Source organism: Erpetoichthys calabaricus, chromosome 15 (genome assembly GCF_900747795.2).
Source record: "Erpetoichthys calabaricus chromosome 15, fErpCal1.3, whole genome shotgun sequence".
NCBI lineage: Eukaryota > Metazoa > Chordata > Cladistia > Polypteriformes > Polypteridae > Erpetoichthys > Erpetoichthys calabaricus.
In genome coordinates, this window is record NC_041408.2 from 19,777,868 (window position 1) to 19,800,725 (window position 22,858).

The following is a 22,858-nucleotide window of genomic DNA, read 5'->3' on the forward strand; positions in this document are numbered from 1 at the left end:
ATGAATTTTTTGTTTAATTTATAAATAATGTTTCACTTAATGCAAGTTTCAAAGGAAAACAAATGTCTGCCATGACAGTGAAAATAAAAAACACACACACACAAACAAACTTATACTTCATTTAAGAGTGACAGGGAAAATGTTACCTAAGTGAGATACGACTATGTTCACCCAAATTGCTGGAGGGCAAGCACTAAAGATATGCGCCCCCATTAATGCAGAGATGGGGGTTTCCGGGTGTCTAAGGGTGTACTTATACATGCCATGTTCCGTGCCCGAGTATATTTGTCTGCATGTAAGACAAAGTCTAGTTTGTTTGACTCGTGTGATTTCTCTGTGCCGGGCCAACTGTACTGTGCCCTGGCCCGCTTGGAAGAGGTGTGCCGGTTCAGTAGGATTCAGGAACAGCGTGGTCACTAAACGTGCCCGAGCACGGAAAACAAACATGAAGCCAATGATGTGACAAGCCAGATAGCGTAATTCTCATTTCATTTGATACCACTGGAGTTAGAAGCAGGATTTTTATTCACCCCTTATTCATACAGATGGATGTGAATTGTAGTTGGCAAGAAAAGCTACAAATTCCTCCCTTACCATCATTTTGCCTCAGTAAAAATCTTCTCATACGTTCAGCATGATTAACAGCAAAACTCCGCACTGCACATTTAATAAATCTGTAAGAGGGTAGAGCGTTAATCCTGCCCTACACAACTCTAAAACAACCACAAAATAAGTAAAATCAGCTTGACATGCATGCAGTCACTCCGTGTTCAGATCCTGTTTTGGCTTTACACAAAGTCGCATGGTCATGATGAAAGGGTGTTCAGGCCCAGTATGTTAAGTGCAGTGTGAGTGCAGGCCAACAGGGGGGGAGTAGGTAGGGGGGGGGGATCAATCATTCTTGGGCACAATATGGAACAAACATGTCTCGTGCGAGTACACCCTTAGGGAATCGGCAGGATGCAAGGGGCCATTAGCACAAGGATGAGAGAAGGACAAGTGCTTTGTACTACATGAATGGTAAACATATGGATGCAGAACACACTCGATATCAGTTATGGCAGGGCCAGACAGAGTGAAGTGTTTGTGGTTTACTTTGCTCTGTGGAGTCCAATCCTCCTTTGCAGGGATATACCATGAAACAATAATTGGGTTCGGACTACTTCATATTTAAGATATGTATTCATTTAAATATAAAATTCTGGGGGCTATATACACATCAGACCGTTAACCTGATGTTTCCAACACATATTACAGTATATTTACCGCTTTCAAAAGGATTGAATATTGTTTATTTTTCAATAGCAATAATAATTAAAGGTTAAATAACCTTAGGGAGTGGTCCAGTCAGCTTCTGGTGACTTTTTCCTAATGCAAGTGATTTTCATTAAAAAAAAAAAAAAGGATACATTTTAATTGCACTTTAGTAGTACAGTAAACCATTAGTACAAAATACAACTAATAATTATGGGGGGAAAAAAATCTTACGTCTATTTATCTCTTTTAAAACAAACTTTGCCCCCCTGCTCACTTTGCTCGCCAACCCCGGGGCCTGTGGTACGCGCTAACCTCTTTGCGTTTCTGCCACTCCCGTATGGGGATGTGAATGTACAATTTAGACAGATTTTTATTTTCATGGGAATTGTTAGTTACTTATGCATAATAGACCTATTTTACATTACAGCAAGTAATTAACCATATTAAAAAAATAGTAAAATGTAATAATTTGAAAGTAAATCGTGTTTCATGTTGCATTAGAGTTATTTGTTGCGTAATATGATTTTGTTCTGTTTGGTTTTGAAATTAATACACAAATACTTTTTAAACTTACACTTTTACTGTAAACCTTCAGTAAAAACAATTTTTTGAATTAAATTTTCATGAATATCGCATTGAATTTTGATTCTGTATTTGGACTTTCATCGTGACAATGCAACATATAACTGCCCGTGATTGCATTTTGTTTCTCTCCATTAAATAAAACAACTTTTTTGACTGTTTGGCTCCGCGATTTGTTAATTGCTTTTGCAATAGCTATTCTAACAGGAAACTGCTAACATTTTAATACGAATGGCATATCAAGATCTCCTTTGCGGTCTAATATTATCCCCTGAAGATAAGTACTACATTACCTTTCTTGGACACATCCTTCTTTCTACAGTAATTCATGCGGTGGAAGACTGGACGGTGATAACGATTGTAGACATTCTTCGGGATATTGTAAGTTGATGTTTTCATCTTCTGCACGATCACCACCAACTGTTTCAGCATAGTCTATTGATACGCATTTAATCAATTTGCTGTGTAACCGATCGTCATTTTTCACGTGAATTTATTTGACTTCGTTTCTCGGTGCTAGGACTGCCTGTGTACTCATTTTTTCTGTTGATAACCATTTGTGATGTTATTCTTCAATAAGATTTGTACATAATATGTCTTCTTTAATTGGGAACTTAAATTGAGGAAAACGTTAAAATTTATAAGAGCTGAGAGAACAGGAACTGCGTCTGACAAAAGCATTCAAACGAATGAGAGGTGAGAGGGCCGTGAGCGTGTTTGAAAATGGTTGAGAAAAGGGTGTGACTTGAAAAAAAATCTCATGGCCAAAGTCTCGCCAGACTTGAAAAAATCTCTTCAAAAAAGTCTTGTCTCGTCGTAGGACTTTTTTATATAATAGAGAGATAAACTGACATTGTGTATGTGCTTTATTCCCCCTTCAAGTTCTTGCTTCATTGCAAGTTTATCTTTATGTATTATAAAGTCTTCTGGAAGGAAATCCAAATCAGGCTGACCTGCATAGGCTGTTACTCAAGTCGTCATTTACTTAGATGTTTGCTGCAGCTTTACACTTTATCATTTAAAATAGAAGTTAGTCAAAAAAAAAAGTGAAAATGTATAATTCTTCATCTTTGTAAACATCTTTGACATTAAATAAAGACTTTAATACTTTTATTTAAATGATTCTTTATAGAGGCTAAGGAAAATGAAATGCCAGCCAGAGTAAAGCTGCACTTGACACATTAAGGCTTTCAAATTCGTCAACCAGAAAAGGCACCCAGTTTTACAACACATTACAAGCAAACCTGAATGCCAGACTGTAATGATAATAATACCGTGCTACAGTCAATGTAATAATACTATAGTATGTTCACAAATGGTGCCCTAGCACCTACATTTAAGAGGACATAAACTACCAGCTAGCTCAGCCTTCAGCAAATAAAATGAATTTTGATCTGTAGCTGTTGTTTCACTAGCACAGGGAGGGCAAGTTGCAGCCTATCCTGATAAACTCTGACTGAAGTGTAATGTCAAAGGTGTATGGGGGGGGTTGGCAGTGTTACATTTTCACTGTTCATGCTTGCAGAGATGGCCTTCAGGTGCTACAGTTTGTTCACACATTCTATAGCCATGGTGTTTATGGACTGGCAACTCTGGAATTGACCTGGTGTGAGTAGCCAGTAACAGACAGTCACCTCTTCTTTTATAAACTCTTGCTGCCAGGATAAACTTACAATTGAATAATATAGTTTCAGAAAACTTAAGAGATGGTGTCGGCCCATTCCATGCATACAGGGCTTCCTTTAGATTTAATAATTAACCAAAAAAGATCCATCTTTGGATAATGGAAGTAATAAGGTCACAACAAAAATGTCACTCTGTGAAAACATGACAACTGTATATCAGCTTAGAGCTGTGGCAATAATCCAAGGCCTTGACCTTCACATATAATACTAACTAGAATATTTTGAAATTGAGTGACCCAGAGTGTATGTTCTTTTTGTACAATGCAAATATTCAGACTTCAGTGTCCTTTGTTATTAAGCGAAATTGACAGCTGAAATCAGGGCTGTGGAGTCTGTACACTAAACCTTTGATTCCAACTCTGACTCCTCATTTTATGGTACCACCAACTCCTCTATTTGTAATTAGACTAATATATTTACTATGTTGATTGAAAGCACACTACATACAAGAAACAAGGCACTTCATTACTGCTAACGTGAATGGTCCAGCTACTTTTTTTAGCACCCTACAGTTTAAAGGCTGTAGCAATGTTGTTGTGGCTTACAGAGTAACATTAAACATAAGTCTAAACATACAAAATTGAAAAAAAAAATATTTTTATCAAAAGACTAGAAGAAAAAAAATGTTTAACTGAATATGAAATCAGAAATTAACACATTATACTACAATCTCCATTAAGGCAGAGTCGGAGTTGGTAAATTTTTACTGACTCCAACTCCACAAATTCAATAATTGCTTCCAACCTCTAACCCCATCACTGTGACTCCATTGCACTGGTTGAAACATGCAATAATGACGTGCTTATTATTATATTCTAAAAAAGACTGAAAACTGAAGACAGGAATATAATCTATAGACTACCTGAAAGCAAAAAATGTCTTCGGTTCAGTGCCTAACCAGGGTATTGTACATTTTCCCCCCCATACAAGTGTTTAAATGGGGTTTCCCGAGATTACCGTAGCTTTTCCTCCCACAGAAGTGCATATTAAGTTAAATAGCCATACTAATTTTTCCCCCACTTTAGGAGACTGCAGACTTTTCCCTTGTAATATTCAGGTGCCCCATTCAGGGACTATTCCTGCCTTCAAACCAGTGCTGTCAGGATAGAAATCACCTCCCCATGACCTCAACTGGATGAGCAGGTTATAAAGAGAAAAAAAAATGAACACACGAAAGTATTAAAAGTAGAAAATGAAAAAGTGACAATAAAAACAACACTTCATATATTTCTAACATCATTTATAAATTACGATTCACAAAGCTGAAGGATAAACATGTATAGGTCATACAATGTGTTTTATTTAAAAGTAGTTCCACTGAACTGATGGGCGCTTGTTTATTAATAGACTGCAGTTAAATTTTCTAACAAAATGTATTGCATTCTGGTCTCAAGTGCCGTTTTCTAAAGTATAATAGCACGATTGTTAACCATTATCTGTAACTTTTTAAACACCCTACATATAAACTATAGCTTTGTATCTTTGTATAATGCACACATACGATATAATCTTTGTTACAAAAGCACACGAGCTGTCGGGTAGAACCACAACATTGGCTCTGTTATGCTAGAAGCCAAGATTACAATCACTTTGTCATCTGAGGGGCCTCCTTGGAGTAAAACTCAACATTCACATCCTCCTGCCAGCTGTAACTTTATAAAGAAATCCTAACGTCTGATGGCTGGAGTGGAATTCAAACACGGCAACAATTAAGGGATCTTCATGTTTAACATGTTGCAAGCCTGCTAGACAGAAGACATTTACAAAGCAATTAGAGCTCAAACAGCTCCTCCACCCAACCTATAAAATCAGAGTAGAGAGGGGGAGTGAGAGCACTTAGAAACTTAAATTAATGCAAACCACTTTTATTGCAATATTTCTGAGGACAGAACATAAGCCTTTGCTACAGTTTGTAATTTTCAGTAGAGAAAAAAAAAATCAACTACAGTAGTTTAGCAAATCAGTTTACACTGTTAGTCCAATCATGAAGGAAGGCTTAACTTGAATGAAACGCCAATCCTTCTCTCGTTGATTTCATTTCTGTTCAGAGATGCACTCAGAATAAAATATCAACTCTCTTGTAGCACTTTCAAGAAATCTGACTATTAAACACCAGACTATTAAAGATTGATACATGCAAAAGTAATTGGCATTTCCAAATACTGAATTGCTTCATGGATCCATTTTCTGTGTAATTTATTAGTTTGTTCATAGATTTCATACACCTCATTTACCACATAAAATGCGCTCAAGTTATGTTCACAGCAAGAAAAAAAATACAGACACAGTAAAGAAAAAAAGTGTATGTCGAGATTAAAATCCACATTTCCACTTTAAACCCTTGTTTTTTTCTCTCTTTTTGCCATGTCGTAAACTTCATTTTAAAATCAATGTTTAATTTGCTAGATTTTCTCAAATCCCATCATAACACAAAGCATTTAATGTGCTACATTAGTTAAGTGTTCACGACCCATGTTAATCACTACGTGCTTCTTAAACCGATTTCCTCCACGCTGAAAGGAGGCGCAGGCAGCGATCGCCACATACAATACATTCATTTCACGATATTCCTGCTCTCTGAACATTTAGAATGCTAAGATAATATTTGATATCATTTTCATGATGAAATGCATTAAAGCAGGTATTAAACATGGGCAGTGGCGTGGCGGTAGTGCTGCTCCCTCGCAGTAAGGGGTCCCCAGGTGGACGTTCAGTGTAAAGAACTTTATGGCAGGTGTGACGCTGCTCCAAAAACCTGGATGTATGAATGGGTATCGCACAGGTTTAACTTAAATATTGTGTAAATGTTGGGTTTGTGATCTGGTGGTTAAAGACACAAACACAGAATTCAATGGATATTCTGCTGAGTGGGCTCTCTTTACTGCAGAAGTGCGGTCTCTGTCTGACGTACAGGCAAACCCCCAGTGCAATACCCATTCGTATATACAGCTTTTTGGAACCTCATCACACCTGCCATAAAGAATCTCTACACTGAATGTACACCGGAGGACCCCTCACTGCGAGGGAGCAGCATTACCGCCACGCCACTGCCCATGTTTAATACCTGCTTTAATGCATTTCATCATGAAAATATCAAATATTATCTTAGCATTCTAAATGTTCAGAGAGCAGGAATATTGTGAAGTTAATGTATTCTGTGTGGCGATCGCTGCCTGCGCCTCCTCTAAGTGGAAGTCAGTTTAAGAAGCACGTACCGATTAACATGGGTCAGGGAACACTTAACACAAGGCATTTAACGTGCTACATTAGTTATGACAAGGTTTGAGAAAATCTAATAAACATTGATTGTAAGATGAAATTTACGACATTCTACTTTAATGACAAAATAAACTACGAGAATAAAGTCAACATGTCGACTTTAATCTCGACAAACGTCAAGATTAAAGTGGAAATGTCGAGAATAAAACCGGCACGTTCACTTTATTCTTGACATACACTTTTTTTTTTCTTCACTGCGTTCGTATTTTTTTTTTCTTCTCCGTGGCCCTAATACGCTTCCATAATATGCATAAAGTTGCTTTTTTATAACATTGCACTAAATAATTCCACCTTAATAGAAGGATGAGTGTCTACGAGTCTGTGTCCGACCATTGCTAGGACTCTGCTATCCTACAGATGGCGCATCAAACATTAGGCCTGCTTTTACGAATCCTCTGCCAAATTTTATGCAACAGAGACACAGCAGTTGGGATGTACAAACTGTACTGAAAATGTTAGCGCCGAGGTCTACAGTCATTACTTAGATTTCAACCCATCTTAGACAGATAGCACAGCTAGTAACAAATAAATCACAAGCAAGCCAACCTTGCAACATGACTGCTACGCTCACTTTGGAAGTCAAATATCAATGAATATATTCTTACCTCTGCATGGCTTCCCGGAGACAAAGTTTTGCAACAGCGCTCACATTTTAGACAGAAACGATGCCAGTTCTTTCCAAGAGAGCTCACCTTTTCAGCTAAATTAAGACAAAAAGTTAAAATGGTTTTAAGTAAAGGCAGTTATAAAAATCCCAGTAAAATTGCAGCATTCAAAGCTAAGAAACTTACTGTACAGTAACCTTAAACTGAACAGGCGAACATTTAAAATCTCACTGACACAAGGCTTTTCTTGAAAGTTTCTGCAATAAAAAACATGTTGTTTTTAAATTGAACATTAAGATTTAAATTTTGGAAGGGGCAGCCACATTTCACACACTCTTTAGTGAGGAGTATCCAGCTCTTTAAACAGTGTGCTGACAAGCCTTTTTAAGCGAATGAAGGGCAAATGATTTTAACTTTTCCTTACTCCTTGCCAAGGTGTAATGTAGTACTGGCAGGTTTTACCAGGTTTGCATGAGAGCCCCCTAATGACTCCAGATTCCACCAACAACCTAAACACAATATGTCCTACAGATGGGCAGGTCTAAATTGGCCCGTTAATGTTTACGTGTGTGAGTGAGAAAGAACACGTCTGGCTGCTGTCTGCTCCATGTCCTCTGCCAATTTCTGCTAATATATGTTAATGCTCTCGTTTATCTTGAAAGAAGAAAATGAATAAAGATGGATGGATTTTCCAGATTAAATATAGCAAAAACACAATACCTCTAAAATTAACAGATCACAATTATCTTGGTTTTCAATAAAATAACATCTGGCGAGACATACTGAACTGAAAAGTAGTTCTAACTTTTATTCAGAATTGTTCCCATCCACTTTATCAATTAACATGTACGGGGTGTAGTGAAGTCTTTACTTACGTGTGTTACTTGCACAGACTAGTGACTTTAGTGCAGCTTTAAAACCAAAAACACCACACTAAAAGCAATATCAAAGGGAAAAAAAATTAAAACACAACATATTTTAAAAATATATATAATATATACTAGCCATCCCCCGCGGCTCCGCCCGCATAGTAGTGAAACAGGGCAAACTTTAAAAATCAATAAACAAACAGGTATCGTTAGCTAAGCGGAGGCGAGGTACACTTCAAAACGCAGAGGTAGACCAACAATTTAAACGGAGGCTGGCACGTGAGTGAGGAGGGCCCTCCCGACATCACGCTTCCCCTCCCCTCGGCCCACAGCCTCTCCCTTGGATTAGCGGGAATATGCCATATTTACACACATATACATAGACACATATACATACATATACTAGCTGTTCCCCACAGCTCCGCCCATTTAGTAGTGAAACAGGACAAACTTTAGCAATACCTTTTTGTTTATTGATTTTTAGATTATCGGAGGCAAGTTATGCTCCAAAACACAGATGTAGACCGACTCCCCACTCCTGACGTCACGCTTCCCCCTCCCCTCGGGCTGCTGCCTTTGTCTCGGAGTAATGCGAATAAATCACTCCTGCAATCAAACTATGATTCTTAGCACGATGAGAGAAGTCACAAAATCAACCGGAATGTTCAAGCAAATTCTAGAAAAAAAAAAAACCTGATCTAAATCCGTTAAACTTTGCTAGTTAAGCGGATGCAAGATACGCCCCGAGCCTGGCGCATGGGTGAGGAGGGCCCTGCTGCGTGTCTCTCAGATTCATGCAAATAAATTGGTACTGCAAGCAAACTATGATGCATAGCGCAATGAGAGAAGTCGCAAAATCAACAGGAATGTTCAAGCAAATTCTAGAAAAAAAAAACCTGATCTAAATCCGTTAGCTAGCGTACGAGAGAACTACTTAAGCAGATGCAAGATACGCACCGAGGCTGGCGCATGAGTGAGGAGGGCCCTACCTGGCTCCCCTCGGCCTGCTGGGTGTCTCTCGTATTCTTGCAAATAAATTGGTACTGCAAGCAAACTATGATGCTTAGCACGATGAGAGAAGTCGCAAAATCAACAGGAATGTTCAAGCAAATTATAGAAAAAAAAAACCGTTAAATAGTTCTCTTGTGAAAAAGTGACAGACATACAGACGTTGGATTTTATATAGAAAGAGATTATATACATTCACACAAAATATTTATGCATCTTTTGTCAGTTTGAGTAGCTATTGAGTAAGCAGTCTTATAGACACTGGATAAAAACTGTCACTAATCTAGTTGCGCATGTGCTAAAGGTCCCTTATTGTCTGCCAGAACTGTAGAGGTAAAATGGGACTGTGCAGAAGAAGCAACATTTTTAACACCATTTGTCTTTCTAAGGCAGCATGCATCAGATTTGTTCGAATCATAGGATATTACTGCCACATAGTTGAACTATGTTGTCTTCACCACCCATTGCAGGGCTTGTGGTGCTTTATGATGCTGAGCTAAACTGCTGCCACACCAGAATGTAATGTAGCCAGTGAGGGGAGATTCCAAAGCACACCTTACCCCCCAAGACATCTTAGGAGGTAAAGTTGTTGGTGAATCTTCCTGACAAATAGTCTTGGTGTTCACTTCAGGTCATCAGTGAAGGTCATTCTGAGAAATTTAAAAAAATGGCAAATCATCTCCATAGCATTCTCACCAAGGTATACTGGAGTATAGACTTGTATTCTCAAAAGTAATGTTAGCAAAAACCAAGGAGCTGGCCATAAAGTATTTAATTAAAATTATGAAGCACACGTCATCAAAATTGTGCTTTATCAACTTTAAAACCCAAAGAAAGTATACACACCACTCACATTTATTTTATCAGTCACAAACGGATTATGATTTTGATTCACATACATACAACTCCAGACACACATATTGTATGTATATAGAGATGCATCTATGTGAATCAAGTCATAAAAAAATAAGTGGTTGATGGTGTCTTACACATTATAAATAAAAATATATATATGACCCTACACTGGGAGTCCAAACTAACTCCCCTACCCCCCACTGGTTGACTTCTCTAGCCCCCATGCTGGCTTTAATAAAAATTATCTCAATAGTTAAAAATCATTAATAAAAGACACAAATAACATTTGGATTTATTTTTCTTTTACAATGCAAATACTAACCTATAAGTGTGTTGTGAAGACTGGCTCGGACACAGACAGGCAGACACGTACATGTCACCCAACACACGTTTATTTAATTGACTATTTACAATGTTCCTGTGCCCACATACCCCAAAGTCCTGGCCACAACACAATGCCTTCTTCAGGGCGCCTCCTCGTCTTCCTCCTAACGTCATCCTACTTCCTCCTGACTCTTGCCAATGACTGAAGGGAGGCGGCCCCTTTTATACACACCCGGATGTGCTCCAGGTGCTCCCCGGCAATCTTCCACCGGCACTCCCCAGTGTGGTGGAAGTGTCGGCTGTGTACCCGGAAGCACTCCAGGTGTCCCTTCTTCTCTTCCCCCCAGCACCTCCGGGTGTGGCGGAAGCGCTGGGGTCCAGGGTCCCCAAGGCATCAGGGCACCCCCTGGAGGTGGCCACAGGCCCCTGCAGGGTAGATCTTCCAAGCTCTGTACCCGTGGCCCCCAATACAACCAGGGCGGACGCCCCCTCGCGTTCTGGAGGAGGAATGAGCTCTCCTCCTGTCCTCCTGGGCATCCCGGCCGGGCGTGAACCCCATCCGGGTGCCACAGTGTACAGAAGGCACTCACTCAGCAGTGTTTCGTTTTTTTAAGCTCATTTGCTACTAATTTTTACAGACCTAACTGCTAGAAACGTTTCCAACATATAACATCAAGAACTATCGGCTTCCAATCCAAAAGAAAAGGAAAGCACAGTAGTAGGAGTTTTTTTTACATTTGTAAGACATTTAGACATCTTTGTACTTTTGCTCAGCATTAATGCTTACCTCTCTTGTTGCGTTTCCTGTTAATTTGAAGAACATACACTTTACATTCTAATATGGACAATCAAATGGCAGGGGCAGCAGACACCCAGGTAAATGACACTGAATACTGAAAGTCTGCAACTACTTCCGCTTCAGAGCCACTAACATGCTTATTATTAAAAAATGGATTACTCCAGTGGTCTCAAACTCCGGTCTTGAAGGGCCGCAGTGGCTGTAGGGTTTCATTCTAACCCTTTTCTTAATTAGTGAAATGTTTTTGCTGCTAATTAACTTCTTTTGAATATAATTTTAATTGCCTTGCTCTTGAAGACTCTGACCCCTTAATTGTTTCCTTTTCCTTAATTAGCAGCCAAACAATAAGGAGATACAAAATGAGCCAAAACAGGACCAGTAAACTGTGACTATCATACAATATCTGAAAATAAAGAAAGGTGAAGGTCTCAAGAATTCTGATCTGCTCATGTCCACAAAACATTTCAACAGAGCTCTTAGAAAAGAGAAAATCAACAATTTCACAAATGTCTGCAATTGTACAATGAGAGCAGCAACAAGCCATGGAATTAAAGAACGAGTTTAATTAACAACAAGAATCAGCTCCTAATTAAGCAACTGGTTGGAGTTTGAGGCCCTGACTTAGATGGTCTTCTGTTGGCTCACTCGCTTCACATTTCATTTCTCTTTGGGTCCCATTTAAGGAAAGAAATGAAGCAATTCAGAGGAACAAATCCTAAAAAACAAGTCAATTACAATGAATGGAAAAGGAGTTAATTAGCAGCAAAAACTGGTCACCAATTAAGAAAAGGGTTAGAATGAAAATGTGCAGCCACTGCGGCCCTCCAGGACCAGAGTTCGAGACCACTGGATTACTCAAACAGAACACCTATATAAGCAAAATGAAAATAAAGAAAATCTTACAACCAAGTTAAAAACAAAAAGAAAAAAAAGCCTAAGTTAGCAAAAGCCGACCTAATTCAGGGTGTTTATAAGAAATACAGTGCATCCAGAAAGTATTCACAGCGCATCACTTTTTCCACATTTTGTTATGTTACAGCCTCATTCCAAAATGGATTAAATTCATTTTTTTCCTCAGAATTCTACACACAACACCCCATAATGACAACGTGAAAAGAGTTTACTTGAGGTTTTTGCAAATTTATTAAAAATAAAAAACCCATGTACATAAGTATTCACAGCCTTTGCTCAATACTTTGTTGATGCACCTTTGGCAGCAATTACAGCCTCAAGTCTTTTTGAATATGATGCCACAAGCTTGGCACACCTATCCTTGGCCAGTTTCGCCCATTCCTCTTTGCAGCACCTCTCAAGCTCCATCAGGTTGGATGGGAAGCGTCGGTGCACAGCCATTTTAAGATCTCTCCAGAGATGTTCAATCGGATTCAAGTCTGGGCTGTGGCTGGGCCACTCAAGGACATTCACAGAGTTGTCCTGAAGCCACTCCTTTGATATCTTGGCTGTGTGCTTAGGGTCGTTGTCCTGCTGAAAGATGAACAGTCGCCCCAGTCTGAGGTCAATAGCACTCTGGAGGAGGTTTTCATCCAGGATGTCTCTGTACATTGCTGCAGTCATCTTTCCCTTTATCCTGACTAATCTCCCAGTTTCTGCCACTGAAAAACATCCCCACAGCATGATGCTACCACCACCATGCTTCACTGTAGGAATGGTATTGGCCTGCTGATGAGCGGTGCCTGGTTTCCTCCAAACGTGACGCCTGGCATTCACACCAAAGAGTTCAATCTTTGTCTCATCAGACCAAAGAATTTTCTCTTTCTCATGTTCTGAGAGTCCTTCAGGTGCCTTTTGGCAAACTCCAGGTGGACTGCCATGTGCCTTTTACTAAGGAGTGGCTTCCGTCTGGCCACTCTACCATACAGGCCCGATTGGTGGATTGCTGATGGTTGTCCTTCTGGAAGGTTCTCCTCTCTCCACGGAGGACCTCTGGAGCTCTGACAGAGTGACCATCGGGTTCTTGGTCACCTCCCTGACTAAGGCCCTTCTCCCCCGATCGCTCAGTTTAGATGGTCGGCCAGCTCTAGGAAGAGTCCTGGGGCCTCATGTATAACGCCGTGCGTAGAACTCACACTATAACATGGCGTAAGCACAAAAGTGGGATTGTGCGTACGCACAGAAAAATCCAGATGCAGGAATCTGTGCGCACGCAAAATTTCACGTTCTTCCACTACATAAATCCCGATCAGCGTGAAAAGTAACGCACGTGCACGCGCCTTCTGTCCCGTCCCAACTCCTCCCAGAATTACGCCTCTTTGAATATGCAAATCAATATAAATAGCCTTCTGTGAAAAGACAATGGGAAAAGCACAGGGGAAAATATAAGAATTTCAGCGAATACGAAGTGGAGGCAAAGGAAAAACGTACTATTTGTTGGTTTAAACAGTGATATAATCAACAAAAGAAAGTTGATCGAGTGACAGAGTGTCGGAGAAACTCGAAAGATCCAAGTTCACAAAGTCGCACAGTGCCCGAAATAAAAAAGAAATCACATATCAAAGTCGCCTTGAAAAGGCAAGTCATAGACCACCGTCTGAGTGTCATATGAAAGCTTATTAGGATACAGACAAAACAAATAGGCACACAGTGGGGAAAAAAGCACGAAATGTCAACTTTAATCTCGAAATTTCCACTTTAATCACGTAGTTTATTTTGCCATTAAAGTAGAACATCATAAACTTCATCTTAAAATCGTTTATTTTACTAGTTTCTCAAGTAGCACGTTAAATGCTTTGTTCTGTATTTGATCTTCTATGTGCTCTGTGTGTGTGAATCACTACGTGCTTCCGTTCTTTCTCTTTCTCCGACAGGACACAGAATCCATTACATTCGAGATATTACAGCTCTCTGAATAATTAAAATACTGAGATGTATACGTGATATCTTTTTCATGATGATAGCAATGAAAGCATGTTATTAAACATGGGAACACGGTGGCACAGTGATTGTTCATATCTCACGCAAGAGGCTTGCTGCGCCATGTGTGACCTTCGATGAAATAATTTATTACAGAAGTACTGTCTCTTTCAAACGTACTTTTCTTTCTCCAAATACCCAATCGCCACACAATCAGCTCTGTAATAGACGTTAAGCCATCTGTAAGATTAGAACGCCAATTCTTCAAAACTTTTAAGGAACATAGAATAATTAAACATGTACTACGAAGATATTTCAATCTGTCTATCCTTCCAGTGTCGCGTCAGCACCAGCAATAATACAGCGCAAGGCAGGAGCTATCCGTGAACCAGCTATACACTGCGGCACCGTGTCCTCACATGTTTAATTATTAACAATACAGATTATTTAAATGAAGTTAAAGTTTTATCTGTATACTATAAGCAACATATTTTGCTGCATTTCATCTTAAAAATGATATTGTCATCATATGCGCTTTATAAAGTAGCGCAGGTTGTGTAATATTATAACTGTAGTGTAAGTTTACAGTGAGGTGATTGTACTTATAAGTACAAACAGTTCTACAAGGAGCACTTGATGGACTGATTGAGTGCATTTATAGTTCTTGGGATGAAACTGTTTCTGAAACACGAGGTCCGTACAGGAAAGGCTTTGACGCTTTTTGCCGTGGTTGAGGTAGTGTGTACTTGAAACTGTATACCGATAATTCTCTTTCCGATCAGCTGCTGCTGTGATTCACACTCAGATACAGTGATATAAATACTCCGAGTGGTGCAGTGAGAGTAATATGGAAAAAGATGATCCGCAGTGGCAACCCTTAACGGGAGCAGCAAAAAGAAGAAGAAGATGCAGTGAACGTAACAACGCTAAAGCAGTTATGGTATTTGGAATACTATGGCTATTCCCTGGACCATTATATTGCTAAATACAATCAGATGCATTACACGAATAAACAATATGCAGTTAATTTCAGTGTATTTATAAAGCCGCGTCAGGAATGTGGAGCTAAGAAAGAAAGGGTGATCACACAGGAACAGTAGCACTGCTTTGACGCTGGGTGCCGCCAGTCTGCAAAACCGAGCGGAGAAACTGCGTACGCCAAGGTATGAGTTACTGTGGAAATGTGCGTGGCTTTACACCAAGTTTAGGTTTTATACATCGCGATTTGAGTGTGGAAACATTCGTACGCAACATTTCTGTGCGTACGCACCGTTTATACATGAGGCCCCTGGTGGTTTCGAACTTCTTACACTTATGGATGATGGAGGCCACTGTGCTCATTGGGACCTTCAAAGCAGCAGAAATTTTTCTGTAGCCTTCCCCAGATTTGTGCCTCGAGACAATCCTGTCTCGGAGGTCTACAGACAATTCCTTTGACTTCATGCTTGGTTTGTGCTCTGACATGAACGGTCAGCTGTGGGACCTTATATAGACAGGTGTGTGCCTTTCCAAATCCTGTCCAATCGACTGAAATTGCCACAGGTGGACTGCAGTTAAGCTGCAGAAACATCTCAAGGATGATCAGGGGAAACAGGATGCACCTGAGCTCAATTTTGAGCTTCATGGCAAAGGCTGTGAATTCTTATGTACATGTGCTTTCTCAATTTTTTTATTTTTAATAAATTTGCAAAAATCTCAAGTAAACTTTTTTCACGTTGTCATTATGAGGTGTTGTGTGTAGAATTCTGAGGAAAAAAATGAATTTAATCCATTTTGGAATAAGGCTGTAACATAACAAAATGTGGAAAAAGTGATGCTCTGTGAATACTTTCCGGATGCACTGTATAATGGATTTACTTCATGAAGTAGAAGTACATAATATACAAGCGCAGTTGCGTCAAATATTTGAAATTTTAAAACATTTTTTTCCAATTCAAATATTTAAAGACTAAATATTCTCTATTATAATATAAAATTTGTCAATTTTCCCCAAACAATAGAGGTCCATAGAGGGCCAGATCCCTAGTAAAGGATCTAAAATGAAAGAAAAAACCATATTCATAATCACCGACCATGAAATAGTCTAAAATGATACCCCACATGCTTATGTTTGAAACTGGTCATTTTTTAACCTTCTAGGAGTGGCTCTTAGAGGGCTAGGAAAAATGAACCAAAAATATCTAAAACTATATCAAACAGTTTTTGTAATGAGCAACCTCAAAATAGAACCTATTACCCACCACCACTTTTTCAAGGTTTTGTCAAAAGGATTAAGTTTGACCCCCTCATATCGTGTGAAGGATTGTAACCACTGGGATTGGTTAATTTGGCTTAATATCTTTATCACAAGGTGTGTAATTTCCTGCACAAAAAATTTTGTGAAAAAATGGACTAAAAAGGAGTCTTTTTTGGGGTTTAATGGGCCAAAAATGGGGTGGCGGGGTCAAAAACCTGCACTTCCTGCATTAACTAGACCTTAAGAGGAGTCAAACAGCATATCATATGTGGGGTTTTTCTTGTACCGGTGAGGCAGAAGGTATTGGACTAAAAAACTGAAGTGATTTCAAAGTGTTTGCAATCCATTTAACATACATAAATGTTTAGGAAGTTCTAACAAAAATTTAACAAAACGTAGTGTTTTCATTTCTGAATTGACCACAAAACATAGAAACTGGATAACGGCAGCCTGCTTAATGAGGCTAGATGTCCAATTAAAAATAAAGCAATGGTCTCCAGGACTGACTGCTTTATTGAATTCATGCTTGATAAGCAGGGCGGCACGTGGTGTAGACCAGGGTTCACGTCCCAGGTCCTCCCTGTGTGGAGTCTGCATGTTCTCCTTGTGTCTGCTCTGGTTTCCTCCCACTGTCTAAAGAGTGTGTGATGGACTGGTGTTCTGTCGAGGGTTTGTCCCTGCCTCGCACCCTGTGCTACTTGGGATAGGCTCCAGCACCCACGCCCCCCATGCCCCTGGTCTTGAATAAGCAGGGTAGATAATGGAAGGACATGCTTGATAAGCAACCGCAGGAGTTCACTTATAGAATGTTTTGCAACTTCAGACTTTATAAATGCAGCTGAACAAGTACAACTTAGACCTAGTAGGATTATCACTATACTATTAACAAAATAAAGTTCTAATATCAAGAAATGAAAAGCAGAAGGTTTAAGCGCAACTTCGTTTATTCTTTTACAAATAATGGTTGATATGAAGGACTATAATTTGCAGTTATACATTTTTGGCTGGCTTTATTACAACCCCCAGATCAGAAAAACTTGGGATGGTATGGAAAATAAAGTAACAAAAACGCAACACGACGCAGTGATTCTTACATTTACTTTGACTTTTATTTCATTGCAGACCGCAGGAACCCAAGATATTTCAGGTTTTGCTTGGTCAGCTTCATTTCGTTTCTCAATATACATCCATTCCTGCATTTCAGGCCTTTTCCATACCATCCCAGGTTTTTCTGATTTAGGGGCTGCAAAATATCTAATATTTTTCTCTTTAAAAATTACAGGATTTTTTTAACCTAAAAAAAATAAATAAAATTTAAAAAAAAAAAAAGGAGATTTTGAAGAAAAGCAACAAAACAGGGGCAGATGACAGACAAATTAAGACTTTCCTTGACAGCCGCAAAAACAAATAATAATAATACATTTATATAGCGCCTTTCCCATGCTCAAGGCACTTACAGAATATAATAAAGAACGGCAGTGTATACAGTACCTAGCATTGTACAAACCAGATAAATAAATAAAGAAGATTAAGACAGTGAATTCTGAAAAAAAAAAAAAAAAAACATACAACATAATTGATGGTCTAGCACACACACACACACAGTTTACAATAACAAATACTTATTAATGTCAAAAATATTAATGTCAAAACTTACCATACCATAATTATTTGTTTAGCGCTTAAAAACACAGCATTACAACCGACCAAAGCGCTGTACAGTTAAAACAAACAGGACTAAAAACAAAATATTAAAGCAAACATTAAGAGAGAATTTGAACTAAGAACTAAAAACAGGTCAGAGGATCCAATAAAATAGAGCAATGCTTCCCAAACTCAGTCCCGGGGGCACACTGTGGCTGCAGGTTTTTGTTCCAACCAGATTCATAATCAGTGACAACACCTGACAATACTGATCTCATTTAATTAGCTGGTATTGTTTTCTCTTATTCTACAGTACATTCAGAAAAGCACAGCAGCATGATTTTTACATTTATAATTCATTTAGAAATACTTCTGCTTGTGCTGTAGATTTAAATGCTTAACTCTCTTTCATTGATTTCATTATATTTTGACCTTTCTCTGTGCAATTTTCCCCATTCGTTGTATCTTATTAATGTCAATTAAAAATGAGCAGAGCAGACACCTTGGCAAACAACACTGAATAATCAAAGGCTGCAACTACTTTAGCATCAGACTCATTAATTAAACAATTAGATCACCTGGAAAAGTCGAATAAAAATCAAGAAGAAAAAATTATCAAAAAGAAAGATAAAATACTGTACATTATTCAGATATAACTGCTTGGCACACACACACACACACACACACACACATATATATTTAACCAAACTTAGTTTTCTAATTTCTATATTGTTCCCAAAACACAGAAATTGGGAAATAACAGTACACTTAATTAGCCCATGAGTCCAATTAAAAACCGAAGCTAGTTGCAACAAAAACCTGCAGCCACAGTGGGTCCCCAGGACCGAGTTTGGGAAGCACTGAAATAGAGAAAATAGCGAAAAACAAGTAGAAAATGAAACAAGTTAAGAATTAAAAGCCAATGTGAAGAAGTGCGTTTTTAAGTGTAATTTGAATGTGGCAACTGAAGTGGCTTGCCTAACCACTAAGGGTAGGGAGTTCCAGAGCCTGGGTGCACCGATGGAGAAAGCCCTTTCACCACGAGCTTTGAAACGTGCCTTGGGAACGGTTAGAAGGAGCTGATCTGCGGATCTAAGAACACGAGGGGGATTGTATCGATGGAACTTAAAAGTAAAATACTTCAAATGATTGTTAGTGTACGTTTAAATAGTCACTGAAGTTTTCAAGTTAAATAAAAAGTATTTTAGTATTAAAGTATACGAGTGCTGTCTCCCTCTCTTTGATACTGTTTCTTTGGCGATTATAATCAGTAAGTGCATTCAAGAACAACTGGGAGTCTGTGACTTTTAAAGACTAATTACAAAATACCAGGATAACGCAGAACAAACAATCTTTCAGCAATATAAACAGTTACAAATTTCAATGTAAAGGAAGCAAAATGGTATCAGATAACAGACCGAGTATTCAGTCAACGATGCACTAAGCAGCTTCCTTTACAACCAAGTGTAAACAATTAACTCTTTGTTTAAATACTACTTAGAAAAGACTTGAAATAAAGCTGTGTTATAAATAAAATGTGTAAAACCGTTACAATGGGAGTGTTTTATCATTATAATACTTTGTAGAGACCCTATTAAAAAGAAGAAAAAAAAAAAAGTCAGGAGTAAAATATTTAATACCAGTAGCAGCGCAATGCGAATACACTTGACTTGACCATTCCTTGTTTTCATTCTCTTCTTCTGTATGTTTAGCATTCATTCGCTCAGAGGTTGATCCGCTTGCTGCTTCCTGGGCAGCTCTTCTTTTCTCCACCCTAGCGGCCCACTTTTCTTCTTTTGTCGGCATCTTTTCACGTTAAAACTGATTAAGTTTGTGTTACAATTACTTAATTTTTCACTTAAGCTGGCAATTAGGTCTTCAATCTGCCTCAAGAATGATTTAAGATATGAAGAGGTAAGGGAAGTGACGGTGAAGGTGGTAGGGATGAGAACGGCACCCCTACACATGAGCCACACGGCCACCCTGAGTTGATAGTACAATAAAATAAAAAGAGGAATAACCTTGGAGGTCAATCATCACCCCGAAAGTGGAGAGTAGACGTCACGTAATATATGTGTACCAAATTTCAGGTCAACAGGTCAAACGGTTTGTGAGCTACAGGCGATTTAAAATCCTGGACAGACAAACAGCCACGGTAGCGTATTATATAGAAAGATTCTTAAATTGCAAAATTGGTCACATCGTGCAACACAACAACCAGCACACTGCAGCCAGAAGTTATTAAATCACATATGTTATGACTTTACCCTTTAATATTTTCAGCTGTGGGGTAAACATACAATTTACTCTTAAGTAAAAACAATTATTTCAAAATGAAATTTAATTACAAAGCCTGTCTGGAAGACCTGTCTGAAGCAATTACCAAACGTACTTTCAAGGAAATCAGACAATTAAATATCTACACAGGGGGTCTTCAATCACACTCCTGGAGGGCCACAGTGGCTACAGGTTTTCATTCCAGCCAGTTTCTGAATTTGAACTCAGTCCTTGCTGATAATGACACTTGGTAGTTATCTCTATGCCTTGTTAGGCCAGGTTTATACTTCATGCTCCAGCGGACGCTCCTGCTATGCAAGTGTTGTTCTGGTTATTACTTGCTCGCATACCTTACGTACATCTGGAAGAATCCACCAGGTGGCAGTGTGAGATATCATCACGGTGAGGAAATGTTCGGCTTCGCTGTGTTGTGAATTGCCTGAAACATCTATTAAATTCCGAGGACACCTTGCCACAATAATCGCTGAAAAGGATATTTAATGATCATAATCCATAATAATAATAATCCATCAAATAATCCATCAAACCAGGGAGATGTGCCCAGTCCAGCTAGCATTGGGCATGAGGCAGAAACAATCCCTGAACAGGGCATCAGCTCATCGCAAGGTGAAAACAAGCACTCACATACACTGGCATCATTTTAGTGCCACCAAATCTGCATGTCTTTGAAAGGAAACTGGAGCACACGGAGGAAATCCAGCAGGAAAACATGCAAACTCCAGGCAGGGAATACCAGCGATGTGACTCCCTGCGAGAAAGCAGTGCTACTGCTCTGCCACCGTGTCACCCCCATGTGTGTAATTATTAACAGTATTCATTATATAAACGGGGTGGCATGGTGGCGCAGTGGTAGCACTGTTGCCTCGCAGTTAGGAGACCTGGGTTCGCTTCCCGGGTCCACCCTGCGTGGAGTTTGCATGTTCTCCCCGTGTCTGTGTGGGTTTCCTCCGGGCGCTCCGGTTTCCTCCCACAGTCCAAAGACATGCAGGTTAGGTGGATTGGTGATTCTAAATTGGCCCTAGTGTGTGCTTGGTGTGTGGGTGTGCTTGTGTGTGTCCTGCGGTGGGTTGGCACCCTGCCCGGGATTGGTTCCCTGCCTTGTGCCCTGTGTTGGCTGGGATTGGCTCCAGCACACCCCCGTGACCCTGTGTTTGGATTCAGCGGGTTAGAAAATGGATGAATGGATGGATTATTTAAACGAAACTAACGATTTATCTGTAAAATGTAATATACATACTTTAATGCATTTCATCAAGAAAGTGATATCAAGTATAAATCTAAGGATCCTAAATGTGCAGAGAGTTGGAATATCATACATTTAATGTGCTCAGTGTGGTGATTGCTGCTTGCCGCCGCTGCTGTCAGGTCAGGAGGAAGTCCAAGAAGCTCATAGCGATTAAAAACTAGGATGACGTTTATGACGGTCTGCTTTAATGATAAAGTAAACTACGAGGTTAAAGTGGACATTTCAAGATTAAAGCCTTTTCACTGTGTCTTTAGTCTTTTTCTCTGTGGCTCAAATACAGCCCTGTATATTCTGTTGCTGTTGTGAAGATGGTATGTGAGACCTTTAAAATGTATCGTGTCATTACGATCAGGAATATGCGACGCCTGAAAATAAAAGCACCACGAATGCATTTGTACAGTATGTCGGCATTTAGCTTCACCACATCGAACCATTCATCAAACATCGAAGCAGGCACATCAATCCCGTAGGAGCCTCAAAGCGGCTTTCCGTCACATGTAGATAGTAAACCGAGACTCTGATGTCACATTTCGACTTTTATCACACTGCGCATGCATCACGTTAATTTCTGAGGACGTGTCAAAATGAATGCTGGGAACATGGCAGCCATGTTGTGTGCACGTTCGCATTCTAAGCGTGAAGTATAAACGATTCCCTTAGTGTTTTCATTCATCCAAAAGAAATTTCAATTGCACTGTTGATTTTCCTCCTCTGGGAACATTATCCGTGTGGTTTGTGGACCAAAACAGATTGAAACGTAACAGTCCTTCCAATTCCATCCATCCATTATCTTCTGGAGCCAATCCCAGCCAAAACAGGGCACAAGGCAAGAAATAAACCCCGGGTAGGGCACCGGCACAGAAACACACCAAGCACACACTAAGGACAATTTAGGATCGCCAATGCACCTAACCTGCATGTCTTTGGACTGAGGGAGGAAACCAGAGCACCCGGAGGAAACTCACGCAGACACAGGGAGAACATGCAAACTCCACGCAGGGAGGCGAACCCAGGTCTCCTAACTGCAAGGCAGCAGCGCTATGACTGCGCCACTATGCTGCCCCCTTCCAATTCCCCTCTCATTTATTTTAAAGCAGTTTTTTTAACACAAATACGTCATGGCGCATATTCACAGGTTTAAAAGGAAGCACGTTATCTGGAGAGCTGCTGGTTTATCGTTTTTTCTGCAGTTCATTATTAACTAATGTCTGGCAACAATTAAAACTTAAAGGCAGCAGCTCTAAACTAAAATGGGCAAATAAGGGTTCTGAATTGTAACAGGCAAGACAACTCAAATTAA

The 22,858-nt window shown here is 39.5% G+C and overlaps 1 protein-coding gene across 1 annotated transcript in view; it reads right to left on the minus strand.

Moving 5' to 3' along the window:
• The window catches only part of crip3 (cysteine-rich protein 3), a 129,837-nt gene that overhangs the window by 84,073 nt on the left and 22,906 nt on the right, over positions 1-22,858 (minus strand). Inside the window, exon 2 of the mRNA XM_028820579.2 lies at positions 7,409-7,503. Coding sequence (XP_028676412.2) covers positions 7,409-7,503 — 95 coding nt within the window. The remainder of the gene's footprint in view (positions 1-7,408; positions 7,504-22,858) is intronic.